At 44.1% G+C, this 16,736-nt stretch overlaps 1 protein-coding gene across 1 annotated transcript in view; it reads right to left on the reverse strand.

The window, feature by feature from the left end:
* Nucleotides 1-1,095: 1,095 nt before the first annotated feature.
* The window catches only part of LRRC56 (leucine rich repeat containing 56), a 64,809-nt gene continuing 49,168 nt past the window's right edge, over nt 1,096-16,736 (reverse strand). The window contains exons 6-14 of the mRNA XM_050897906.1: nt 16,356-16,452; nt 15,750-15,950; nt 11,416-11,593; nt 8,789-8,989; nt 7,236-7,300; nt 5,956-6,086; nt 5,021-5,214; nt 2,049-2,415; nt 1,096-1,288 (exon numbers count right to left, since the gene is read on the reverse strand). Of these exons, the coding sequence (XP_050753863.1) occupies nt 1,096-1,288; nt 2,049-2,415; nt 5,021-5,214; nt 5,956-6,086; nt 7,236-7,300; nt 8,789-8,989; nt 11,416-11,593; nt 15,750-15,950; nt 16,356-16,452 (1,627 nt within the window). The remainder of the gene's footprint in view (nt 1,289-2,048; nt 2,416-5,020; nt 5,215-5,955; nt 6,087-7,235; nt 7,301-8,788; nt 8,990-11,415; nt 11,594-15,749; nt 15,951-16,355; nt 16,453-16,736) is intronic.

The raw sequence follows: 16,736 nt of genomic DNA on the forward strand, positions 1-16,736 counted from the left end.
AAACTGGAAAAAAATGTGATAATGCTTGGTTTCAGACTGCAACATCAATATAGTTGTAAGGCACAGTCATTTGGATCAGCGTCTCACAGTCTGCAGTCACTAAAACAGATGTTCTGAATCTCACCGAAACATAAAGCAAATGCCCTATTGGAAAAACAAGAGATTATTCCCTTACTTCCCTGCCTTGTCTTTGCTGCAGCATTACTTAAAATTATTTAGTCATATGAAACTGGAAAGTCTATTTGATCTAAAAAGACTAGAGGTGGGATGCCTGACTCTAAAGGCACACACGGGGGATGCTCTGACACCTGCTTACAGAGGTCAGCTCTGCTAATGAAATTCCAGTATGCAATGTCTATTCACAGGAAGCAAGAGAAATCCTTCCAGGTAGCTACGGAACAAACAAACATGTTAATATTGGGATGAGCCACTTGGTCAGCATTCACTCCCATAGTGATGCAGGCAACAAGAACCTCGGATGCCTGTGAATGGGGTGAGCTCCTGTGGGGGTATAAGCTCTGAAACCACCCAGCCTTCCTGGGCTCTTCCTTGGGCAATGCACCCCTCCCTTACAACCCGCTTCAGTCAACGCTACCTCTCAAGCCCTTGGCTTTGTCCCTTGCATGTTAAACATCCAGGACTGCAAAAGATACATCACGGGGCTGCTGCTAGGTCAGGCGGCTGAGCGTGAAAGCGAATGCCTCGTGTCCCTCACCTCCTCCAGCCCACTCCACAAACTGCAGTCTCCATGCTCTGCTTGGTTCAGTGTCCCTGCCTGACGCACAGAGCAGGGCATGGTGTGGATGAGAGGAAATACGTTAGGACTTGTTCTGTTTTAGTGCATGAAGGCTGCAAAAATAACCATGTTTTTCTGTAATAAGAGGTTGATTAGCTCTTCTGTTGATCAGCGGGTGCTCTTTAAAGAAAGCATTTCTGGACCAGCTGTAGCCTTAATTGAGGCAAATCATGTCATTTGTTTGAACTGCTCTACTTGCACAGCTCTGCGTTTAGCTTGCAGAAGAAGCTGAAAGATAGCATCGATCCTTCAAGACTGTGCTGTGTACAGTCCAACACACGCTGCCACCTGGGTATCTTCTAGGACTGGGGATTTTTGTTCTGAGATGTTGTTGAGGCAGTGGGTCTGTCTGGCAATGACTGTAGCATGGCCCTGGCAGTCAGGGGCCAAGCAGTGTTCATCAGCCCAAACCTCTCCGAGGCTTTTGTGGATGAGCAGACAGCTGGCTGGTAGTGGTTGATCTCTCCAGGAGGGCTCTCATCCATGACGGGCCTGAGGAAAAGAGAGAAATACTGTGGTGAAATTGCACTATGGGTCTGCATTCTCCCCACCAGCTCTGCCGTCTCCTGCTCTGAAAACTGAACTGAAAGCTGCCAGGCCTGGGAGCAGCACAAGGCACACCAGCTTCCCACACGAGGCATGCGCTCTCTGCCTATACTGCTCTATAATGACCATGTTAACTTCAAAATCAAGGTGTCATGTCATAACTCCTCAGTTTTATTTCTTCAAAGAAGCAATACAATGCTAATCTTACAGTAAGCGGGTTCAGAAATAACCATGTTTTGGTGCATGTGACACTTCTCTAATGCCTACTTTATTCTCCAAAGCTCTTTCTAACATGAAATAATGTAAGTTTCAAGGGAAAAAAAATGAAGTGGGATGTCAGGAACTTGTCCTGGGGTTTACCCGAGGAGAGTCTTGAACAAGCACCACTATGAGAGCTCTGCAACAGACATGGGCATCGGCCCTACATGGGGAACATGAGAATGGAGCAGTAAGAACACAGGAAAATTCTGGGGTCTTATTCAAGAAAATACAAAATTTCCAACGGTCAAGCTATAAGGAATATGAGAAAATGTTTCATTTAGCATTAGACCGACAAAAGTAAATGTCAGCACAAATAAAAGGAGTTCTTTTTACAGAACAGGCAGGAGACTCCAGAGACAACACAGAAGTCTGCTTTTTCCTGCCGTGAAGTCCCTTCTGTTTTCCCCAGACATGCTGAAGGCAGTGCTGCCAGCAGCGTGCATACCTGATGCTTGTTGATCCAACAGCTGCTGGTCCTGAAATAGGCCTTTGCCGGCCGGTGCTCCCAGCAGGCTGGCCCTGTCCTCGGGATCCAGAGGCAGCCAGCATGCTGTGCTGGCTCAAGAGAGCAAGTTCCTTGCCCAGAGGCTGAGCTGAAGTTTCTTGATCAGCCCTTGACTGGCATGGCTGTGTCCACTGCCTGTCCTCCTCTTGGCTGGATATTTTGAGGCGTCTTACCCTGTGGTTCCTCACTTTCCAGGGTGTTGCTGCAACACCCGTTACAGATGCAGGTGAAGGGCTTTTTGGAGGGGATGGAATTAGACAATGGTTCGGGTTGGAGAACACTGCACCCTCCTGAGCCTGTGACGAACCTGAAACAGGGGGGGAAGCGCAGTGATTTACCAGTTCATCTTACTCCTAAATGACCGACCCAGTGAGCGAAAGGTTTTGGAGAACACTGTCTGATGGAGCTGGATGGGCAGATGTGTCCCGGGGCACACAGCAATGCTGGCCTTCTTGAATTGCTTCCTCTGATAGTTGGGGGTTTGGGTTACTCAGCAGCCTCCCTGCCAGTACTGCTGGTAATGTGCCAAGCACTGGAACTGCTCATGAGCCATGCACAGCTCAAGAGGGACAGACCAGCTCACCCATCCTCCTGTTCTCAGGCAGGATCATACCTGAGTCATTCCTGGCCAGTGTTTGCACTGACTTGTTTTAAATACCTGAGGACCCTATCCAGCAATCTGAAATTGAAGGCACAGGAATAATCACGGATGAGTGATTTTTTTTAAATCAGAGGCAGAGGTGTAAGAATAAGATCTTGAGATTAGCCTTAAAATTACAGAAAGTCCCTGACTGCTAGGGAAAATACTGCACTATGTGCAGGGCTACTATCTGGCTGTTCATATTTTAGCTCATGTAATCCTCAGATGCAACATACAGAGAAGAAAAATCTTGTTGCTGACTTATGAATATAATGTGCATGCATATATGCTTAAAACCATTCTATATATAGCAGGGATCCGATTGCTCTTGTCTATTAAAAGAACCAACTGTACCTAAGTGCCTGATGAGCAGGGTCCAGGGCAGGAACACAATCTAAAGAATGTGCCACCAAAACCCAGGCCCAGAAAATTCAGCTTTATAGCTCCTAATTGATGTATTTTACTGCTTAGGTAACCACATAAAGCTGATGATACAAGATTTTCACTGAACAGTTTCCATCATACTATATGCTTTAAAAATGTCTACATTTCACAGTTTTTTTATTTGTTTTTAAGTAAAGACACTCTGAAAGACTGGTATGCCTGACTCAAGAGCCCGAAATAACACTCAATGACTTCCAAAGAGTGCAGATTATATGGATCTGATGCTGCAAACACTTTTACATAAAAGTGGTTTTGCTTAGATGACTTGTCCTTTCCTGGTCAGAAGGATTGTTTCCAGCAACAAGTTCTGTGAGAAAATCACATTGGGTAGGACACGCTTCTGAAGTTAAGTGTTGAGGCATTTAAATACCTCTCCAAATCTTGACACAGTCTCAAGTCACAGATGTCAAGTGTATTTTTAACTGCCTTGCTGAATAAAGTCTATCAATTGCTAAAGTTTTATCAGGTATTTGCTCTGCAAAGCATATATGTCTATTAGTGACAGTGGGCAAAGGCTACTGTGTTTGTGATTATTTGAATCTTGCTTATTATGGCCAGCTGCTTGTGATTTGGGATCTGGGTCATCCATGCCCACCCCCCACCCCTCAGGTAATACTAGATTTCAAACCACTCCATCAATCTTGTAACCAAATCCTAGCAGATTTGGTTACAAGATAGGCTGATCTATGCCCAACCATTCACTTTCATAGTCCTGTAGGGCATGACACTGGTACACTGTGAGATGTTTGGGGCACTGTCAACTCAATCTACAAAGATGATGAGATCATAATAAATCATACTCAATCTAAAGAAATCATATTAAATCTAAAAAAGATCAGATTAAATCTAAAGAGACCATGAGATCATAATCTAAGACTTCTGCAGTCACTGCACAATAGGCCATTCCTTTAGATTTTTCCAAGCAGCTTCTGTTCTTGTTAAGGAGATATTGTTTATATTACTGTTAATACACAGAGGCTTTGAATAGTTTAATGATACTTCTGTTTTTTCCAAAATATATTCTATTTTTCCAAATTTTAATAGATCAATTTTTGCCCTTGAAAGAAATGTAAAATGAAAACTCACACACTAATATTTATTGAGGCAAAAAAAAGTTATTATTAACAACAGAAATAGATTAAAGTTGTGCTTTTGTAAGCTCCTCTACTTGATATGTATTTGGAATAACCATAATTAATGTTTCTAATATTCTTAAATACGATATTCAACAACTAGTGAAGAGCGGGAATTCTGCTTTCATTCATGTACATGCAATTCCAGAGAGGCCTTTGGCTTTGTTCCTTAGTGGAAGAGCACGTTTCATTTTTAAACTCTTTACTGAATGCATCCCTTTGGTTGCATATCTTTCCAGAATTCCCAGTTGCCCAGTTAAACCTTAATCATTAGTTCAGCCATTATTTCCATCAGTGCCAACTGGGGTAAAATATAGTTCAGTTGGAACAACAGTATTTTAGACTCACCTGGCACTGCCATAAATAAATGACACAAGGTAAAAGACAGAGGCATGTCCTTCCTCTAAACTTGATGCTAAGCTGGTGTAAGATCAGCTTTGTTTCTCTTAATTCTACAGATCCATGCTGAAATATATCAACTGATGGTCAACACAGCTGGCCACCATGTCCTGCTTAAAAACTGGAATGGACTACTTAGGGTCTGGCTCTGCAATGATATTTCCAAATTGCTGCTCTAGAGCACAGAAGCCAGATCTCATAAAACACTGCAGTTACTAACACACCTATCTACAAACGGTTAGTATCACGTGTCACTACCCAATGCTAAGCCTTCCCCAGAGGTTTAGGTCCAGTACCTGAGGAAGACTGGGAGAGACAGGAGTGGCAAGAAGAATCAAGCGAAATCCTTTCAGTGAGGTGCTCATCAGAGGTCTCCCTCAACTCATCTTCACAGCTGTCAGTCAGGCTGCAGTCTTTACCCTCTTCCTCATCACTAAGAGTTACCTTCAGTGCTTGGGTGGCTTTTTCTTGCTGACCTGTTTGCAGGCACCTGGACAACATCAAGTATCACACCTTTAGTTAGCCTTTGAGTTGTGAATATGCAGCCAGCCAAGTGCAGCTTGGCATGGCCACACAGGCAAACACCCAGGCAGTGCATTTAGTCACCCGCTGTGATTTCCCACTTTCCTGGAGATATGGAAAATCATTCTAAATGGATCAGCCATCTATCTGAAAGTGTCCTAAAGTTAGTCAAGTGAAATGGGACAGACTGAAAATACTACACAGTGAAGTAAGCTCAGAGAAATATAGCTATTTTTACTTCCAAACCAACCATTATCTGTCTATGAGATGGGGGAATCTCAGCATGGCATTATTTTCCTTTCAGCCTTTCATTTGGTTAGGTCAATGTGATGCTTGCAGAAAACCTCATCCACTTTCACTTCTTTTACTGTCTGAAGGCAGACACTGTCAGGACCAAGAACCTCTTACCAGTTATGAAAAGCCATTTCCTTGCTCTTGCTAAGCAAGCGAGCTCACCCTGCCTATGCCGGTCTTCAGCCTGCTCTAGAGAGAGGTCAGAGCTTCCCCCAGGTTTCTTCTCCCTTGCCCACCCCGCAGATACTCCAGTAGGGAGGACTGATGGAAGGATTGCCACCGCAGGGACAGGAAGGCAGGAGGCCAAGACTATCCCCTGAAACTGCCACCAGGTGGCCAAAGAATTTATTTTACTGTTACAGCAGAAAATGAATGCCCGTTTTATTGCACGACAAGATTTCTCCCGTGGTCTCACCACCTGTGCTGCTCTCTCCGTACTCTCAGTTCAGAGAACACATCTTTCTGGTGCAGATCTCCTCCTCCTCCAGAGCCGTAAAGGTTTTCCGTCCTCAGACTGCACAGTTTCAAAGGGCTCACTGCAGGTGGCTGCAAAAATGACAGAAGTTATCTTGATAACCTCAGGAGCTCTCCCCAGCTCTGTTTCTAGATTGTGGATTTTAGAAGGCATCAAAGTTTGCTATTACTCCTGAGTTTTCAGATCACCCCTCACCATTTTCTTGCTCTTCAGTTTTAAGAAGCCCCACGCCACAGTCATGTGCACTGTTACAGCTTGAGGAACCCAGGGTGGCAGTAACAAAAATATTGATTTATATCTCGCTGGTGTATAAGCCTGTAGCATCTATACCAATAAGCACATTAAGACCAATACCACAGGAACTGCATCATTCAGCATATGACTGCAGTCCCCTTCCGCATCCTAGTCTATAACACATGGTAATTCACTCAAATGTTCAAATTTGTTTCAGAAGAGCTTTCAGCGCTCAGGCAGTGGCAGCAGAGAGACAAGGGAGGGACACATTTTTTCCAGCGGTTCTTTAACATCTGTTGTCAGCATTAAGTGAGGCTGCCGACAGCACAGCAATGCAGGTGTCCTGTGCTTGCCGTTCCCCTGATTTAGCACAGCCTGTTTAAATGTACGCATGTGCATCCGTGCCGTGTTGAACCTCAGGGCCCACAAAAGCTAACCATGATGAGCCAGACTGCACCCCTTTACACACATGGGTATCCTCTCACTAAGTTACTGCCAAAATGAGCAGGCTGACCCACAGAGCTGGGGTACCACCCTACTGCCAAGAGGAACAAACTTTGGCTTTGTGTTTGTTTAGTCAATAGGGATGACCTTGCAGCATTAGCAATCTGAATATTTACGCCAATGTCAAAGAAACATTGCTGAAAAAAATCTTTTGCTTAATAGCTGTTGTAGAAATACCATCAAATTTTGCAATCCTGCCTTGTGCTTTGCTCAGCCAGGATGATAGAAAATGCGCTGCCAGCAGCCGATATGTGATTTTCACGTGTTCCTTTACAGCTGATGGTTAATTACTGCTAGTACATGGGCACCTTTGTAACATCAGGGCAAGAGACTCTCCGTCCTCCTCAAGGCCAATTGCATGTTGGGGGGCTTTTGGGCTACAGAAGAGAGTGAGCTGCCACAAGCCACAGTAGGAGTTCAGTTTATCCCAGGATTTATGGGGGTCATCAGGCAGGAATACGAAGTATACAAGAAAAACATACGCCTAGCTTTTGCCTTCTTGCACGAAGGGCCTTGGTGGGGTTCCCACATATAACTTGACTGAGCCCTAAGAAAAAAGGAAAAAAGAAAACATTTTATTCCAGCATTTAACAAATGGTGCTGTCTTTGAAATCAGTCAACATCATTTCCCATAGACAAGAAGATGTAATATTTAATGCCGTAGGTTCACAGTGACCACTGGCATGGCCTTACACTGCTGTTAACAGGCAGTTTCTCTGTTTCTACCAGAATCTGTCTCCTTCTGCTCCTGCCCTGCCTCCTCCACTGTGCTGGTGCAAACATTTGTGTGGCCACATGGTGAGTCAGACGAGGGAACAGATCCAGATTAAAACTAAACATGCTTTTTGGTTTTTTTGTTTGTTTGTTTTGCTGGATTATTATTCAGCTGGATCTTGATCAGAATCAGGTTCCCCATGTGGCTATGCAGATGCTTTTGCCAAAACAAGAGAGAAGGCAGCAAAGGGGCAGGAAGAAGCAGTGAACATTGGGTGAAACTGTCTGTCAGTAGTGCTAGCTACCTAAAAGTGCATGTGAAATTATGGCCTCATTCCCTGGCAAGCTGCACTCAGTTTCCACGTACTTTTCCGAATGCGTACTCAACTGTTGACGTTGCATTGCTTCATCTAGTTCATCATCCTACCCACAGCAAGGAACTGAAGTGGGACTGGCATCTGAGAGAAGCAGCCCACAATGCTGGGAAAACAAACACCATTCTCCTGTCTAATCTGCACTCTACAGGCTGGTGGAGTTGTACCATCAAGGTCTTTCCAGGAGCCAGGGAAGGATGTTTTGGGAAGTGCCAAATACTGTACTAGAAGTGAACTCCCTTTCCATCCAGCTGTCCCCAGGAGCTGCTAACTTGGCAGTACTTCCAGGTGGCCAGGGCACGAAGGGCAGTGGTACACCTGTGTTTTGGGCTAGCCTGTAGATCAGGTATGTGAAGTCAAGGAACTGACTCCTCTTGCTGAGGAACCCACCCCTGGAAACCCAAAAGAAAGTGCTCATTGACAGCAGTGGTGCTGCTGCAGTATGAGACTGCAGTACACATAGTTTGAGCATATGATCCAACGGGGAGTGAATGTGCATCACCACGCCTTTCTAGAGAACTACCTTGGACCACATTCCTATGACTGAACAAGATGTGCCCAGATGTGACTTAAGTGAGCCCCAGCTAGGCTGACATGTAATTTAAAGGACTGAGCAGGGCAGCTTTTGACGAGGTGTGAAAGGCAACTTCATCAAGGGAGCACCATCGTAGTATGGGGCTGTCGAGAGGGTCAGCAGCACATAATGCATGGGGGTGAGGGGCTGAGGAGGGGGACGCCTAGATGACTTGCACCTTCTGCTGCAGGGGGAAATAAAGGAAAGCCCATGCTAGAGCAAGTCAGTCCCATGGAAGAAAACATATGCTGAACCTGATCTAGCAGCGGCATGGGTGGGTGGTATTCAAAGCACCCAGGCTTTCATCAGCAATAATAACATTCAGAAGGAGGTGGAGGTGTGGGAAACAACAGGATTAAAAAACACACATTACCATGTGTCAAATCACTGGAGTCATCTTCTGTGAACAGCTCATCAGAAACAGTGGGATCTGGAAGAGGACAGCCACCGTACAAGAGGCGGGCATTGCTAGACCTCCCTGCATTAGCAGACCACTGTGCAGTTCCAGGTCTGGAAGTTGTCGGAGGTCTTGGGCCACATCCAGACTGCCTTGCTACTGCCCCAAGATACAGATCTAAGAGAGAAGTTTCACTAGTGTAAGCACAGTCGTGCAAGGCTTCAAATCACACCTTCACCATACACTGCCAATACGGTGACTGCTGCTGTACACTTGGAGTTGTAGGGGACAGAAAAATATGTCATTGCAGCTACAAGAAACATGCTGGAATGGGTCAAGCCTGGAGACAGAGGGCTTCCTGGTGCTGCACACAGTCCCCTGTAGCTGTCCTCTGCAGACAGCAGAACCTGGGGACCCCCAACTAAACCAAAGTCCCTTCCCACCCTCCTCCTGCTCCTGAGCACCAGAGACCGGCTGCTGGCTGAGTGTGGGGTCAGGAACTGCTCTGTGCTCGCCAACCGCCTCCAATTGCCCCACAGGTGAGCCTGGATGTGTTCAGGGCTCTGCTACTTCCCCTGCCTGCATGCCTAGGGTAAGAGTAAGCTGCCTGCTCATTTGCCTGTGGGGGAACCACTGCAGGCTTGCCACAGGCACAGTCCTTTAATGATGAAATCATGCTCCACTATCCGCTTGGTGGCTTTTCTAGCTAGCAAAATACCTTGTTTGCTGGGAAATAATTCAGCTGACCGATCCGATCCAGGTTATCCAGGAAGTATTTCACTGATTCACCCAGCTGATACTCGCTCCGACAGCTGAAGGCTTCCTTGGTTCCTGAATCCCTCCACAGTGCGCCCAGTGCAGGTACATACAGCTGGAAGGTGGCAGGCTCTATGGGCATTCCAGCTTTGTTTTCAAAAGCCATCAAAAACATTCCATGCTTCTCATTCTCGGTGTACTGCCAAGGGATCCCCCAGATCTTAAAATATATTGCTTAAATGCCCAGGCACAACGCAGATGGCGATGGCCACCTTACCAGAGCTATTAGTCAATCAGGGCAAACCATGTACCAGGAGTTATGGAAATCTGGGAATGGCAGTGATAGATTTTTCCAGTATTGCCTCAGAGACAGATACTTCTCTACCACAGAAAGAAAGGCAAAACCTGAGTTTTCGTAGTGCTACAGGGCAGGGTTGATTATACAAAAGCTACTGAAGGCAGACAGAGCCTTGTCCTCTTACCTGCCCAACCGCTGGCTGTCCTGGGAGCACAGCACAGCTGTGACAGCAGTGTGTGCAGCCAACAACCCATAGGAGAGTGAATTTCATTTCAGTGCCTAGATGAATAGCGTGCTTTGTAAAGTGTTGAGCATCTACCAGCTCCACAGTGGAGCAATCAGCTCTGTAATAATATGGCCATTTCCTTAAAGGCTGAGTGTTAGGGACCTTTAAAATATCTTGGCCATAGTTGTTAATACAAACCAATGAAATACACAGTGCATGAAAAGTACCTGAGTCAACACTGCTACAGGAAAGAAAAAAATATGGGTATGTCTGAACCTGACTGTATGAGCTCATCAGTTTAGAGCTGAAGGCAACAATATAAGTCTAGTTACACCAGGAAACAATATGAATTCACAAGTTTGTGCTCCATCCCTACTGTTTCTGTCAGCTCACTTTGTTAACTAGTTTTCTGAACCATACCTGATGTTGCCAAAGCAGGACCACTGAGGGATCAGATTTTAATGGATTTTTTTCCCTACCATAACTACTATTACAACTGATTTGGACCCACAGGGATTAAATAAATGACAAATGTATGTACTTATTCCAAAACAAACTAAATTTTTAATGGAGTACAGTTGGCAGGCAAACCACAACTGGGGGGGCTGGGAAGCCAACTGCATTGCCCACACTAATGGAAAGCAACAGGAGCAGTTATAGGAAATACTTTGTAATATTTAATGGTACGTGGTAAAGTGCATGTAGCATGATACGTAAAAGCATGGACATCTGAATTATAACCAAGGCTACAGGCAAGGGGACAACATCTATTTGCAAACCATTTACTCTCTACTAATGAATGTAATGGACTTAATCACAGAGGCAAAGAAAAGGGAACAGATCTCTTACGAGACCACGCAATCTCAGTTGCTAGGATGTTGCTACCAATGAGGGGTGGTGACCAAATTGCCTTTCCTATTATTAAATTGGAGTAGGAAATCCTGCTACATCCACGCTACATGGGATTGACTGCTACCATGGAAAGGGCTGTGAACAGCTGTTGTTGAAACATTCCTTTCCAAGCTTTGCTTCTTCTCATCATGCAGAATGAACGCTAAGCACAGATTCCCAGCTACTGCTGGATTTGCTTGATGCTCTAGAAGTCTGCATTTTTCTGATCTTGATGTTCAGTTTAGGACAGCTTTCATTTAAATCTGCACCATGCTGAATTCCAGCTTCCTCACTTCCCAAGTGAAGAAGACAACGTCCTTCGTCCCTTCACTGTAATTAAAGGTTGGCTTTGAAGAGGCCAACTTGCTCTTCATCTTTCTTTTTCACACATCATAACCTGAAAAAGGAACACTGATAGGAAACCTGACATACCTAACCATGAAATGTCTCCAGCTAAACCACCTTCCTTGATGGATTCCTTAATGATTAGCCAATCCTCATGCATCTTCTTGGAAGGAAGGAGAGCAGTCTGGCTTGCTGGTATTTCGTCCAAATACTCCAAGTGGGGAATGAGTTTTTTTACTTCAGCTCTGTAATTATAATCTGGTTCCTGAGAAATTGAGAAAGTGGTCATTTGAACAGTTTCTTTAACAGACTGTGGACTTCCACTAGCAGTACAGCAGTGTTCAGTTTGTATGACTGCCATATAACTTGAAACGTCTTCTACGAGGCAAACCTATTCACCTCATTCAACAGAAATAAATACAGTCAGGAGTTTCATTTCAGTGTGCTTTCTCCTCATATAATTTCTACTTGAATTGATTGTGAGCATGTCCTGAGCAGTGCAAACACATGCCCCCTGCCCAAAGGCTCCTTTGCTGTTTACCCGCTGATGACTTTGGCATTTGTCTTTGTTATATTATGTATAATGTACAAAAGCGTAGAAGGCCACTGATGCCCATGGAAAGCCTGGGCACCCTCAGCATTCAGCCAGCCTCTCTCCCTGCTTTTGCAATTCTCTGGTTGCTGCATCAATACTCAGGTGATAGGAAAACTTGAAAACATGTTCTGAGTGTTGCTACACCTGCTGATGGAAAAAGAAAGAGCATTTCCATGGATCGTGTTTTTAGGCACACCCATAAACCAACTACAGTGAATGAACTGCACTGATTTTCTGGGGCAGTCTTCAGGGGTTTGGTGTGTGATTTTATACGCTGTTAGAAGCGATGGCTTACTTCAAACTACATTTTCTTCTGCAAGAGGTCGCATGCCAACAGCAGGTGCACAGAAGGCTAAAATAGACTGCACTTGGGTTTCTTTTCTGTGTGCTGGAAAAACAACGCGATTGCTCCCAATGGACATGAACTCAGTGTGACAGCCATAGGGGAAAGCATGGGTGCAGCCCCCTTCTGCATGCGTGGGTGGAGCTAACATATTATAAAATGATTCACGAGCACATGCCGATGCCTGGGGACCTCTGAGCAGCAGGGCCAATCCAGAACAGTTACAACTGTGCTCAGAGCACACTGTGAATTGGGCTGGTTTGGTGGATTCCAGCTGTAGAGAGACAACTTCACGTGGCACCTTCATCTTTGGGAAAACTTAGCAATACCTCAGGGCTGACTGGGTCGTGCTGCTTTGCAATGGGAATATTTTTGGTTAAAATAGTCTCAGATTACAAAAGGCAGCAAATGGTGACGGCGATATCTTCTAGTTAGAGTATAAAGTAAGCGTGCGCTGCTAGTGGCAGAATATGAATGGACAGCTACCTACCAATCAATTGCTTCATCCAGATAAGTGTTACGCTTTTCAAGACATTGCACACAATATTAGAAAACCCCACAAAGCCAAGTCCTCATTCAACATGGAGTTGTCACAAACAGAAATCTTTCTGTAGGACCTGGCTGGCTGTATGCTCCCTCCCTCCACACGATGTAGCACCGAGGCTGGCAGAAGGAACTCACCAAATAAAGCGTCTGTTTGTTGTTGTTAAGAGGCAGACACTAAATTTCTCTAACTAAGCCTTTAATCTTAATTTAGAAAATGAGTCAACCAATCGCCATGCTACCCCATACCACATGTACTCTGAACAGTGCCTGGGCTACAGCCAATTTCCAGCCATGTCCTGTTGGAGAGAAGCATCATGTTATGCTCATGTTACATTACTGCAACAGAGGCTGCAGAATTTATCATCAGGTTGTTGCTCTTGGTTTAGATAATAGGGGAAGATGAGCTCATCTGAAAATCAAATTACAGAGCACAAACAGGCCGTCTGAAGAAAGAGCAGTAAATTTAGCTGGACCATTCTGTAGATTAAAAGTAAATAACTAGGAGAGCTTTTACAGAGCTGTAGCAAGGGCCAGACTACAAGAAGGAGCTTGAGGAATTAGAACTGGCCATCTAGGGCACACCAAAGTAAGCCCACATCTATTCTTTTCTATATTTCAGGTGTTTTTTCTATACTCTGAAGAAATGCAAACATCAGTTGAAACCAAGAAAGCGACAAAGCCCATGGAGAAGCTCTCTGCAGCCGAGGGCAGGGCTGGCTTTGTAACCATACCAGGGCTGAGCAGCTTCCCAACACGGAGACTGGGTGGGAGACTACAGTGAACTTATAGTCTGCCTCTGTTACAGCTCAGTGTAAAACATACCGTCATACAGACTCCCTCAACAAATTCTGGCTGGCATTTGAATGCAACTACTTGCACAGGAGCAGAGACATCCATTCAGTGTGGAGAAGAGCAGCAGGGCACACCATCACATACCACTCCTCTTTGAACTCCTGTTACGTGACAACACGCAGCAGCATCCCAAGGACTGACTTCCTCAGCTAAACAAACCAAGGGCAATCTGACATTTCTCCATTACAAGTACATTTAAGGACTGAGGATGCCAAGTGAAAACTATGTCCTCCAAAAATACCACTTTCGTTGAGCAGGAACGACAAGGGAGTAGAAACAGACTTTCTATGCTGTTAGGATATACTACACAATTTTCATGGTAGGAAGCTATGATAAGGCAGTATCAGAAGTTGTATTTGTCTCCGTGGGAGTAAAAAGAGTAAGTAGGCATGCTTTGTCCGTCAGAAGCAGGCAGTTCTTCCTTGCTGTAGGAATACGTTTTTTCCTCTCATGATTGCATCTTCCATAAGGGAGAAATGTTGATGGAGAAATCATTTTGGTGACAAATAGTTACAAGCATCGGCTCTGAAGTATACTTCTACCAGTTCAAAACAGAAGGGCAAGTGTATAGTATTTTCTTTTGGATTCCAGAGAGGAAAATTATGATAGCTAAAGCACTACCTTCTGTGGCTCCTTTTACTGAGGGATATGATCAAGCCAACAATTACATCTGAAAAATGCTAATAACTCATGTATCGAAAAAGTGCGAAGATTTAAAATATGCACGTCTACTACATGATTGAGTTTTAGTGATAGCACCTCAGTTTCCAAGTCTAAATCCAGGACAAATATCAAACCCAACCTTTTATGCAAATTAACGGCATGGGCATGATCACTTTGAAATGCACAGCAAAGCTATGGAACATGGCACAGTGGAATCACAGCACCAACTCCTGCTCTGCTTTCTAACTCCTGCGTTATCAGCTCTTTACGGTGCCATTGGGGATTGTGCCATTCTTAGTGAGTGCTGTGCATTACATACCTACGTGTGTGTGCATAGGCCTGTGACCTTCCAAAAGACCTGGATGACAATATATTGTGTGCTGGCCTTAAACTGTCATCTGATGATATGCATTAGCCATTATGCGACCAAAATGAGGAACAGTCTTATTTGACCAAGTTTTTTAAACTCTGATTTTCTTCCCTTTACCTTTCAGTACATGCCAAGATGCTTGTTTTTATATCCCAACAATGCTTTTTTTTGAAGCAGGGGAAAGCGAAAGAGAGTAATACAGCTCTAAGACTATTCATATAGAATTAGATCTCCCTTACTTTTCTTGTTGAGTGCCCCGAAACCCAAAGCGGATCATGTATTAATGTGTTTTCATCTTTATGACACAGAGGATCTCATGCCCTCAACAAAATACCTCCGCAGAAATGATTTTATCATTTCAGTACATAAGAGGTGAATCATTGTATTTTGTATTTTGTATTTTGAATCATTGTCTTTTTTTATTTTAACCTTTCAGGGGAAAGAACAACAAGCAGCTCCTACAATATAACATTTCCTAGTTATTCTAAGCATTGTTTTTCTGAGGGTTCAACTTTTGAGCGTGGTGGCCCTGGAGCACTTGCTGTTGGACCGGAGAGCCTCCAAAAGAAATGCAAAAGCCCAAAGACAGATATCCAATTGAGACATTGTAATTGGCACGTCTTGTAAGAAAAATATTGGCTACTTTCTAACACACTGTGAGATCTCTACAAGCTAGAAGGATCCATACAGCTGTGTCCATGTTCTCCTTCGTCTTCCTTTAAGATGCCTGTTTGCACTGCAAGCTGGGAGAAGAGAGAACAGCTGTATGGATCAGAACAGCTGATTTCTAGTTTAATCCCATTCTTACAGGTAAGAAGGAACACGTTGCTAGGAAACAGTCTTTACCAGCACTCCTTGTGTTTCATTTGTGCTCATCTTGGAGACAATACCCACAAGAGGACAAAATCAACAGAAATGAAAGATGGGAAATGCATCCCGTGTCATCACTCAGAATGATACAATAGGAAGATGCAGAAACATTTCTCATTTCCGACTCAAACTAAAATAGCACTGCCAAAAATTAATACAGTATGTGCAAACCAAGTCCTCACCTCTGCAGATGACTGTGCATTTGGCTTCAGACAAATGAGGTTGCCCTCCACTGTAAGGCAGCTCAGCTTGCAACAAAGTCCCAGGTACTGCATCTGGTTGATGTCCTCAATATTGTTCCCTTCCAGGTCCAAAACCTCAAGGTGATCCAACCAGGTCAGCTGACTCAGGTCAGAGATATTGTTATAGGCTATGTAGAGTTCCTCAGCAGAAGTAAACAGAATAAATATGTAAACCACAGGCTTGCACAAGTAAAACTCAAGCTTTGAAAAATATTTTCTAATATTTGAAATATTACATGGCACAGAATGAAATTAGCATGGAAGTGAACATTTTTCAAGTGTGGCTGTTGCCGCCTTAAATAACTAGGGCTAATATGGCAATGAACGCTATGCTGCATTAGGCATCTTCAGGATCAGACCTGAATGTTACACCTGATTTAAAAAAAAATACTGTAGCGTCTTTTAAACTAACACGTGCAATTCAAGGCATTCAACCGAAGTCCTTTAGAAAAACAAAGGGTGAGAAGAGAACAAAGACTACAAGTAAAGAGTAGCAACTGAAGATAGTTTTGAGATCGCCATTTGGCAGGACACATCTACACTTACTTTTAGAGAGCTGCAGGAAGAGATCCCATCTAAATCTGAGAGCCCACAGCGAGCCATCCACAGGACGTGGAGATGGGACAACGTGGTTCCAAGATCCCTTATAAAAGAAACAATTCAAGCTCTATTTGAATGGATGAAGGAACTCAAGACTTGCTTTCTTTTTCCTAAGACTAGGTCACTGCTACTTCCTTCAAATCTCACATTATTTACAAGAAATCTCATTAAAAATGTTCACCTTCAAAGGTGGAGAATAAAATGATACCCCTCTCTAGCTCTCTCTCTCACAGACATCTTTGGTTCTTGTATGACAACATGTCACCCCAGTCCAGTTTGATTAAGATTCTTCCAAGAGCTACATCATGGCAATTCTGTCATAAATCA

This window comes from Gymnogyps californianus, chromosome 5 (genome assembly GCF_018139145.2).
Source record: "Gymnogyps californianus isolate 813 chromosome 5, ASM1813914v2, whole genome shotgun sequence".
In the NCBI taxonomy this organism is placed as follows: domain Eukaryota; kingdom Metazoa; phylum Chordata; class Aves; order Accipitriformes; family Cathartidae; genus Gymnogyps; species Gymnogyps californianus.